General features: G+C 33.2%; 1 protein-coding gene across 1 annotated transcript in view; it reads left to right on the top strand.

Moving 5' to 3' along the window:
* The first annotated feature begins 746 nt into the window (after window positions 1–746).
* Window positions 747–11,650, top strand: part of SI (sucrase-isomaltase) — an 88,264-nt gene continuing 77,360 nt past the window's right edge. The window contains exons 1-6 of the mRNA XM_077752234.1: window positions 747–864; window positions 2,302–2,438; window positions 8,035–8,152; window positions 8,453–8,562; window positions 9,492–9,643; window positions 11,017–11,188. Coding sequence (XP_077608360.1) covers window positions 747–864; window positions 2,302–2,438; window positions 8,035–8,152; window positions 8,453–8,562; window positions 9,492–9,643; window positions 11,017–11,188 — 807 coding nt within the window. The remainder of the gene's footprint in view (window positions 865–2,301; window positions 2,439–8,034; window positions 8,153–8,452; window positions 8,563–9,491; window positions 9,644–11,016; window positions 11,189–11,650) is intronic.

Below are 11,650 nucleotides of genomic sequence, written 5' to 3'. Positions count from 1 at the left end.
CCCAATCTACACTTAGGTAACCTCTGTATGCTAACTCGAATGTATTATCGGGAAATAAGTACATGTGTTTGATATGAGAGTTTAGTATATTTTATTTGCATTCTGTGGAAGAAACTTGAAGGTCATGCAGTTCAAATCTTTTTTTTTATGACATCTCCAAAATATATACTGTATATATATATAATTTTTCATAATATATTTATATTCTTTCTACATATATTTACATTCTTTTCCACAATATTATAACAAAGCAGTGTTGGAATTTGAGATACAATTCGAGTAGAAAGAACTGGAGATTCTGATTTTGAGACAATGACTTATTTTCTCTAAGCTTGAAGTTCCTGACAAGCCAAATTTGGATAACATCACCTCATTCCTAAAATTGTGAGAATTAGGGAACACAGTGCAAGTGTTAGGTTTCTTTCACTTGAGAAAGGCTCTAAAATGAGAGAGCAAGTCATATCTGTTTAGAGATCTTTTCTTCCTTTTTTTTTTACCCTCTTTATGTTTCATCTTAGTTACTACAATAATGTGTATCACAAATTCACTCAGTTTATTAAATACTGCAAATGTTGTTTACATTTTTGCCAGTGTTTATTATTTTAGATTATAAACAGAGCCATTTGGAGCTTTGCTTGTGTTGTAGCTAAAAAGAGAGGAATGTATATATACTTTTATGATAATGATGGTGGTGTACTGTAACTAAATATTTTACATTTTTAAACATATATCTTTTCTTTCTTTAGATGGCAAGGAAGAAATTTTCTGGATTAGAAATCTCTCTGATTGTCCTTTTTGCTATAGTTACTATAATAGCTATTGCCCTAATTGCTGTTTTAGCAACTAGGACACCTGCTGTTGAAGGTAAGTAATGTTAAAAAATACTTACACATTATAGTGAGGTTAAAGAAAGATTACTCAATATTAGTTATGGATTTTTAAAAGTTATCTACTTGAGGTGAAACATGTGAAGAAAGATCTCTAGTAGGTTATATAATAACTCCAGGTTTTTTTTTTCTATTGCAGTTATTTCAGTTAAGAGATGTTGTAATTAAAGAATCTATCTGCTTTACTTTAAAAAAAATTTTAATGTTTTATTTATTTCTGAGACAGGGAGAGACAGCGTAAGCAGGGGAGGGTCAGAGAGAGAGGGAGACACAGAATCTGAAGCAGGCAGGCTCCAGGCTCTGAGCTAGCTGTCGGCACAGAGCCTGATGCAGGGCTCGAACCCACGAACCTGAGATCATGAGATCTCAGGTGAGATCATGACCTGAGCCAAAGTTTGACACTTAACCAACTGAACCACCTAGACACCCCAGGAATCTATCTGCTTTGATACCTTCCCACATTGTGTTTTTGAGAAATAGTGAATAGGCAGAGGGATCAAGGTGTTAATAATGGAAGGAGGAATAATCATCTACTGTGTTCAGTGTGATTCTTCTCATTAATGGGAAGACCTGAGTTTTTGCTCTGGCCTTCAGATACTTGGAAAAGTGAGAGTGGGGAGTGGAAAATCTATGGGACTGCCCTCTTTACTTTAGGCTCAGTTGTTTTGTTTTGTTTTGTTTAAGGAGAGAGGATGTATAACAAAAACAGACAGAAGGTGAAACAACACTTGAAATGTTTATCTTTTTTTTTCCTGACTATTTCTATCTCATTTACAGTAAATGCATACTACTCCTATCCACCTCACCTGCTTTCCCTTTTTTCATCATTCTCTCTAGACCAAATCAGAATTGGAAAGGATAATGTTACAAGGTATCTTCTAGTCTAACCATAGTTAATTTTCTACTGCTGTTAGTCATTTGTTTTACTATCTTCTAGTATACTGAAAACTCACTACATTGTGAAGAGATTAGTTATCAACCCATATCTGATTACTGGAGAGTACTTAGATAGAATTGGGATTTATTATTCTTTGCTGCTCCCTGCTTTCTCTTCTACTCACTTCAAAGTATTTTTTCCCTCCTACCTTTCACTTTTTTGCTATAATTCTTGTCTCTTTTTCTATATCCTTTTCCAGTTCATATTTCTCCATCTTCTTTCTTCATCTATAAACCACATTTTTTGTAAATATGGTGGAATGTACATTTTGTTTCCTTTTGAATCTACCTTTTAAATGCCATTTGGATATTTTCCTTTGATAACTAGGACTTGAAAATGTCAGTTCTTTATTAATGTAAAATTTATTTTTATTATATATACATTTATTTGTTCTTACATTGTAAAGTATTTATTTCAACAATCTGAAAATATTAATTTAACACCATGTTTTATCTTATTGACCTCTTTATTTCCTAGCAATTAGTAGTTCTACTTCAAGTCCAACTACCACTCGTACAACCACGGTGTATCCCAGTTCAGGAAAGTGTCCAAGCGAGCTAAATGATCCTATCAATGAGAGAATAAATTGCATTCCAGAACAATTACCGACACAGGTCTGCAACAAAATACTTTAAAATCTTTTATAAATAGATATATATTATAGTAATTATATTAAGATAATTGTGCAATATTGGATCAATTCCATATTTTGAAAGATGTAGCCATCAATTAGGCCACATTTATCTTTTTATTATAGCTCTGTATAAAGAGATGAGAGATAATAGAAATTAATGAGCTTGCTTTTCTGTACTTCTATTCTATTTAAATTCTCCAGTTAATATTTTTTCATGCTTCACAACCTGTTGTTAATTTTAAAAACCTTTATGAAATTCTATCCTTCTAAATCTACTTCTTAAAAAAATTATAACCTTTGAGAGTATAGAACATTTGAGAGAGAATATGAATGCTCCATAATAGTATTCATAATGATGGCATTAAGAATTGTCTGTGCAAAGGGGCACGTGGATGGCTCCGTCGGTTAAGTGTCTGACTTCCACTCAGGTCATGATTTCAGAGTTCTTGAGTATGAGTCCCTCATAGAGCTCTGTGCTGACAGCTCTGAGTCTGGATCCTTCTTCAGATTCTGGGTTTCCCTCTTTCTGGCTCTCACCCACTTCCCTTTTCTCTCTCTCTTGCTTGCTCACTCTCAAAACTAAATAAACATTAAAAACAATAAAAAAAGAATTGTCTGTGGAAAATAAAATAATACTGATAGTTTTGGGAAATTATTATTTGTTTTTTTACTGTGGGAGAAAAAGCCCAAACGGAGAAAATTAAGGGTAAGTTAATGGATTCATGTAACCCTGAGGTGACTCTTTCTTAATCTTCATAACCTGCATGAGAATAGAAGTCACTGAAGGTGTGTGTATGTGTGTGAATGTGTGTGTTCACATTTTGCAATACTATGTAATCTATAATCTAATATCTATATAATGTAACTGTATATTAATCATTATGTATTAAATATTATATATATGTATTTTAATGTGATATGTGTATCTTTACACATCTTTATCTTTATATTATGTATCTCTATTATATACATCTATAATGCATCTATTATATAGATCTATAATATATATTAAATCTGTAATAAACATATCTGAATCTCACCTCTCTCACTCCTCTTCATCACAAGCAGAATAAGTAAATGATCTATCAATTTTTTCTATTAGCCTTAACCTATCATAGCTACCTCATGGTTAACACATAATTTTCTGATTATTTGTTATGGGAAGTTGCAAATAGATGAGTTTTTCTTATGACAATATTAGGAAGAGTTAGTCTTTATAGGTTACCTACTGATAATAGAGCTGGATAAATAGTGTTTACTGTGACACATTAAGATAATTGGCTAGATATTCTCTTTAATTGGCAGTGTATTCTGTTTAGGAAACAATTGAAGTTTAACACAGAATTCTATTAGGCACGATATGGGCTGCTGAAATCTTAAAGTGAAACAACATTAATTTTTTAATTTATTTTGTGTACAGTCTGTATACTGATAATTTATTATTTAATATTATTTGTTAAGTTTTTAGTTAAATTCTAGTTACTTAACATATAGTGTAATTTTGGTTTCAGGAGTAGAATTTAGTGATTCTTCACTTACATGTAACACCCAGGGCTCTAGGGAAACAGTATTTAAAAGCTAATTGTTTAGGGTTTTGATGCCTATTAGTTTTTAATGTCAGCCTTTAAGGTTGCTAAAGAGTGTTTTCAATGTGAAACAAATTAAAGTTATGAATTTAACAAATTTCAGCTCACATGTATTTGTCATTTAAGAAAAGAAGGTGAACTTAATTTAACAGCAGCTGTAATTCTATCCAGAGTATATCAGTCACCCTGGGCTTCTATAATAAAATGCTAGGCTGAGTGGCTTAAAAAATAGATGTTTATTTTCCCACTGTTCTGGAGGCTAGAAGTCAAGATGCTACCTGGGTTGGTTTCTAGTGAGACATCTCTTCCTGGCCAGTAGACAGCTGCATTCTTGTGTCTTTATTTGGTCTTTTCTTTGTTTGTGCACAGAAGGAGAACGTATGTATGTGACCCTGCTCTGGCATCTCTTTCTCTTTTTATGAGAGCACCAATCCTATCAGATTAGCTTCCCAGGCTTATGACCTCGTTTAACCTTAACTATCTCCTTAAAGGCTCTATATCCAAATATAGTCATATTGGGGGTTAGGGATTAGGGCTTCCTACTTAGAAATTGTTGGGGGAAACAATTCAGTCCACAAAACAATCAATCTGCTATAACTATAGTAATAACTATATTATTACATGTAATTCTATATGTATACTCACATATAATAAAAATAAGACAATTTTTTTGTATTATTATCTACCAAAGTTTATGAGCATTGAGGGATATTTAATGTGTTTTAATTTTTTGCTTTTCCAAATTAAGAAGAAAGAAAATTGGAAGTTCACTCATGTTGAATTTAAGGAACAAAAGTAATGAGTAAACGGGAAAATAAAAGAGAGAGACAGGTAAACCAAGAAACAGACTCTTAACTATAGAGAACAAACTGATGGTTACCAGAGGGGAGGTGAGCAAGGGGATGGGTTAAATAGGTGATGCGGATTAAGGAGGGCACTTACAATAAGCACCAGGTATTATATGGAAATGTGGAATAACTATGTTGTATACCTGAAACTAATATTATGCTGTATGTTAACTAATTGGAGTTTATTTAATTTTCTTAAAGCTTATTTGTTTTGAGAAAGAGAGAGAGAGAGCATGAGCAGGGATGGAGCAGAGAGGGGGAGAGAGAGAATCCCAAGCAGGCTCCACACTCAATGCGAAGCCAGTCATGTGGCTTGGTCCTATGAACTGGGAGATCATGATCGGAGCTGAAATCAAGAGTTAAACACTCAACTGACTGATACACCCAGGCACAGACACCCTGAGACTGAGACCACCCTACCCCATAGAGTTCTTGAAGGGGCTGAACATGTAATAGCACAGAAAGCACTCAAATATTAGACATTATTAATAAGCACCTGTTCCTTCCAAGCAGCTGTCCTAAACAGCTGGCTCACTTAAACAGGATCGAGGCTTCATGGATCATTCACTATTTTGTTCTTCCCTCATCTGTTCCTCCTGAGCAAAAAGAATGATACTACAAATATCCAGTTACTTTCATGTGGTCAACGATTCTGGAAAGGGTTCTTTTAACTCAACAAAGATGTCAGAAGTGACTAATTGAGAATGACTGAGCTCACATCATAAAAATCAAATACTATTTGAACTAGTATTTTGGTGTGTACATGTGGTGGTATGAATGATATGTCCTCCATAAATTCATGTCTACTTGGAGCCTTATAATATGACTTTATTTGAGCCTGTGTGGTTCAGTCAGTTAAGCACCTGACTCTTGATTTCCACGCAGCTCACAATTTCACAGTTCATGGGATCGAGGCCTGCATCAGGCTCTGCATGGGCAGCACAGAGGCTGCTTGGGATTCTGTCTCTCTTCTCTCACTCTGCCTCTCCTCCCACTCTGTCTCTCTCTCTCTCTCTCTCTCTCTCTCTCTCTCTCTCTCAAAATAAACATTATTTGGAAATAAGATCTTTGCAGATGTAATAATATGTTAAATGAGGTCCTGCTAGATTAAGGTAGGTCCTAAATCAAATGACTGGTGTCCTTCTAAGAGAAGGTGATAACACACAGAGAACCAAAGGGGAAAAGGCAGTGTGAAGATGAAAGTACAGATTTGAGTAAGGTATCTTTCAATCAAGAAATGCCGCATTTCCAAGGGCTATCAGAAGCAACGGATAGGCAAGTAAGCAGTCTTCCCTAGAGCCTTGGAGAGAGCATGATTCTGCTAGCACATTGAAACAGGACCTCTAGAGTCCAGAACTGTGAGAGAATAAATCTCTGTTGATTCACACAATCCTATTACAACAGTCCTAGGAACCAAATATAGTACGTTTGAAGGAACTTCATATAACTCCATTTTTTATTTTTTTTATTTTAGCAAAATGTAATTATAGTTTGCTTACTTATTTTTTCTTAAAACCTTTACAGCTTCCCAAATCAGCTTATGATTCAGAAATTCTTCCTCTTTGCTTTGTAACAATGTTTAAAAAGCCCTTTATAAAGAGTACCATAAATGACAATTTTTGTGTAATTATCTCTTTGTATTGCTGGGAGTATTTATATAAGTAGAGGGAAAATTGCTTGATCAGAAGTCACACATACTTTAGATTCTGATAGGTAATGAACCCCTAAAAATATCAGGTCAAATTGTACTTCCTTTTGCAATGTACATAAATGTGTGTTTATACTTGTGTGTATGTGCATGTGTATTTGTATCTGAAGCCAGTTTAACTTGATGTTAAAGTGGGAGAGAAGTTAACATGTATCCTGTCAACTACTAAAAGTGTAGGCTTTAAACTATTTTTCAAGACAAGTAGGCAAGACGAAAAATGCACAGATGCTCAAATTATGAAAGTGTGTCACACTATTAAATTTAAATATTAAGTAGATTTTTAATTATACCAATGTTAACACACAGAATTACCATGTGCCTCAACTTTTTACATAAGCATGTATAATTTTTTCCATTTCACATAATCTTTCCATACAGATCATAAAACTACTCAAGAGCTCAGTGTTTTGCTTTATTCTTTGAATGTAATGACTACAACTAGTTACAACTTGGCACATAAGTTAGTTGAACTATTTACCTAAAATATTGAACTAATAAGTGGCTGGAAATAATTGCCTTAAGTATTTTATGTAAGCTGGATTTCAGAGCCATGTCGTGATCTTTATCGCCTCACTTGTAGCTTGATACATAATTGATTGCAGAAATATTTCAGTTCTTCTGCATTGAATACATGACAACAGAATAGATTATAATTATTTGTAGGGCAGAAACTTTAAAAAAATAGGTGTAGTAGTATATCTTGGGATCTGGGATTGTGATACTTTCAGTTTGTTCTTTCTCAAGACTACTTTGGTTACTCAGTGTCTTGTGGTTCCATACAAATTTTAGTATTATTTGTTCTGCTTCTGTGAAAAATCTGGTTGGTATTTTGATAGAGATTGTATCGAAACTGTAGATTCCTTTGAATAGTATACTCAAAATAAAAAAATTAAAAGCAAAGAAACAAAGAAAAAACATAGGTTTACAATAATGTGTACAGATATGTAAATTTGATAAAATCACAACTCAGAGTATCAATTTCTGATAAGATGTAATTAATTAGCTTTATCAAATATTTATATTTCTGCCAAGTGAAAGTAACAAGAGAATAGATGATTTTGTTTTAATTTTTTTTATGTTTGTTTTTGAGAAAGAGAGAGAGATAGCATGAGCAGGAGAGGGGCAGAGAGAGGGAGGGAGACACAGAAAATGAAGCAGGCTTCAGCTTCTGGACTGTTGGCACAGAGCCTGATGTAGGGCTTGTACTCACGAACTGTGAGATCATGACCTGAGCTGAAGTCTGATGCTTACCCAAGTGAGCCACCCAGGTGCCCCAAGAACACGCGGTATTTTAACATATTATATTCTTGAAGAAATAAGCTTGTTTTCCAGACATTTAACTCAAACATTTATCGGAATGGATGTTTAAAAAATTGGTATTGACACTTGATAACAGTACTAATAATATGATTCCTTTTATAAATGTTTTCTCAGGCAGTTTGCTCAGCGAGAGGTTGCTGCTGGAGACCATGGAATAACTCTGTTATTCCTTGGTGCTTCTTCGCAGATAATCATGGCTATAGTGTTGAGAGAATGACAACAACAAGTACTGGTGAGAAATATTCCATCATGGTGATCTAATATAACGTACTTAATTGGAAAACAAAAAATGTATTTAAAATTTTTCTTTGGAAAAGTATCTTAAATAGAATCAAATGGAAAATTTGTACACAAGATTGTTTAAATATGTTAGATCAAGGATTTCATTTTCGAATGTTTCTATCTTCCAAATAATAAAGGAAATTATTATTTGTAATCAAGGTAATACAATTTAAAAAATATGAAAATTATTTAATTATTTATCTTTATAAATAAACTAATCGCTCGGGCCAACTTTTTTTCTTCCTTTAAGGACTTGAAGCCCCATTAAACAGGATATCTTCACCTACGCTATTTGGAAATGACATTACTAATGTTCTCTTCTCAACTCAAAATCAGACACCTAACCGTTTCCGGTTTAAGGTTTGTGTTTTGATACTTATAAAGAGGAATGAATCATAGAAGGCAGTTGTGAGCACATTCTTCATCATACCAAGATATTTTCTCCCTTAAGAAATATTTATTCCAAAAAAAAGGACTAATTAGACTAGTTATTCCACTTCTCTGAGCCTGTTTATTGAAATGTATCATAAGAATAGTTTCTCTGACAGTTATTTTTGAAAAATTTCATAATGCAGTCATTGTAAAATGTTGGATAGAGTACCTTGAGAAGAATACACACTCAATGAACTTTAGTAATCTTTATTACTCAACCACAGGCTATGATGAAGGATTACTTTAAAATTTAATTTGAGAAACAGTTAATTATGCTGTATAAATGTGACTTATACTTACTAGTTCTCTTTACTAGTACCCCTTTTATTCATGATTTTGAAGAAACTAATTCTTATTATTTTGTAAGTGAATCGTTTACTTGAATTTTGGATCTTTTAGATTTGGAAGTGAAAACAGCACCGTATTCTTTGTACATTACTTTCTTAGCAATTTCACAGCAATTAGCATTTTTTTAACCAAATGTAAAATTCTTCATGGGATTTTGAGGAGATGAACACTAAAAAGCAATGAAAATAATTAAAATCACAAAAATACAGTATTCAAGAATCAGTATTTACTAATACTATCATTAATTTCTATATATTTTTATCAGCCAAAAATATATTTAATATATGCAGTACTTTTATGACCAATTCTATATTCCTTAACAGTTTATACAATTCTGGGCATAACCATACAATGTTAAAGTTACGTTTATAACTAGATTAATAACTCCTCTAGTAAGTTATTAAATTTGGTATTTTTTATTCAAAGCTTGAAGTTGATATTTAATTCAGAATTGGAAAATGAAATCATGGTTTTGAAACAAATAGTGCTAATTTGTTTAATCTTTGCAGATTGCTGATCCAAGTAATAAAAGATATGAAGTTCCTCATCAGTTTGTAAAAGAATTTACTGGTACCACAGCTTCTAATACCTTGTATGACGTGCAGGTTAAAGAAAATCCATTTAGCATCAAAGTTATTAGAAAAAGTAATCAGAGAACTTTGTAAGTATCTTACTGTACATTTCTTTAAGGTTAAATAACCAGTCAATTTTGTTCTGTTATAAAATTAGGAAGGGTCTAATTTTAAGGCATTTTCAGAAAGAAGAAATTTCCTCCCAAAGAGGGCAGATGTACATCCTTGTAAAGATTATACTGTAAAGCAGTTTTATTTTTTGTGGATGAAAGGTACAAAGGTGAATGAAAATGCACAAACTGGGGCCAACCAAAGATGAAGGTAAAGAGCATCACTGATAAGCGTTTTAGTCCTCCTTGTATGTTCTGCATAGCTAGAACTCCTGTTTTGTCATTTCCCCATTGTTTATCATATTCTGTTGCCAATTTGTAGAATCAAATAGTTACTATTCAGAAAGGAGCTAATTCCCATAGTGATAATCAAGTACTTCATATATATATATATGAAAAAATACATATATTTGAAAAAATATATATATCAAATTAAATATTGCCTGAATGCCTTCCTTATGAATGTATTTTGGGGATATTTGTGGCAAGGTGTTTAGTAATTTTTAAGATAAATGATCTCACATCTCTATGATGGTTACTTGAGCAAGGCACCTGGGTGGCTCAGTTAAGCTCTGACTTTGGCTCAGGTCACAATCTCACGTTTCGTGGGTTCTAGTTCCACATCTGGCTCTGTGCTGTCAGTGCAGACCCTGCTTTGGATCCTCTGTCTTCCTTTCTTTCTCTGCCCCTCACTCTCTCTCCCTCTCTCACAAAAATAAAATAAGCATTAAATAAAAGGTTAATTGAGCAATTGTCAAGATTAAATCTCAGAAATTGAAGTATATTTGAATAATTTGCAATTGATTTGTGTTCAATCACAAAAGTATTAAATTCATTTAACATTTCTTGTAGTATATATTTGAGTTGCATCCAACATACAATCTTCTTCATTTTGGAAAAATTATTTTGAACTTAATTTTAATATATATGTTCGAGTTGTGAAAGCCAGGATAGTACTGTATTTTAAAATAGTGTCTTTGGAGCAAGGCAGAACTGGGATTGAAATCTGGCTTCACTACTTCCCTGTTTGTTACCTTAGAACACAGGAATTAATTTCCCCAGTTTGTAATATTTTTAGAATGGACTGATAATGGTAGTTATACTTCAGGTCTGTGATGATTAAAGGAGAGGAAGCATACAAAGAATCATATTGGTGATGATGAAGCAGATTGTTTTGATGGAATTAACCAGATTCTATTGATGGTATAATTCATGTATTCCTAAGAAGTGATCATAGCTAAAGACTGACATATATAAAATGCAATAAATATTCAGAATGGTGGTATAGAGCCTTATTTGGTAGAACATTTTACTCGTTTCTAGATCATTTGTTTGTTTATTTTATTGTACAGGTTTGACACCAGCATTGGTCCTTTGGTGTACTCTGACCAGTATTTACAGATCTCAGCCAGACTTTCCAGTGAATATATTTATGGCCTTGGAGAACATATTCATAAGAGATTTCGTCATGATTTATACTGGAAAACATGGCCAATTTTTTCCCGAGATCAACTGCCCGGTGATGTAAGGAACTTTTTGTATTTATTTATTTATTTTTGTAAAGAAAATCATTATATTGGAGATGTTGATTTTAGCCTCTTTGAACCCATCATTTATTTTATGTCAGTGATACCTAACCCAGGAGCTTGTTTACTTCAGGAGTGATGATTTGTAGTGAAATCTTAAATTAACTCAAAAAGCAACCAACAGATTTGGGGTACATGGGTGGCTTGGTCAGTTAGGCATACAAGTTTGGCTCAGGTCATGATCTCGTGGTTCGTGAGTTTGAGCCCCACATCGGGCTTTGTGCTGACACCATGGAGCCTGGGTCCAGGAGCTTTGGATTCTGTGTCTCCTTCTCTCTCTGCTCCTTCCCAGATCACACTCTGTCTCTCTCTCAAAAATGAATAAATACTAAAAAAATTTAAAAAGTAACCAACAAATATTTTGTTTAAAAAGGTAGTTTATGAATATTTTCTTTTGATT

The sequence above is a fragment of the Crocuta crocuta genome, unplaced genomic scaffold (genome assembly GCF_008692635.1).
Source record: "Crocuta crocuta isolate KB4526 unplaced genomic scaffold, BGI_CrCroc_1.0 scaffold21, whole genome shotgun sequence".
NCBI classification, from domain to species: Eukaryota; Metazoa; Chordata; class Mammalia; order Carnivora; family Hyaenidae; genus Crocuta; species Crocuta crocuta.
Note: the sequence above shows the minus strand (reverse complement) of the source record. Positions and strands in the feature narration are given on the sequence as shown.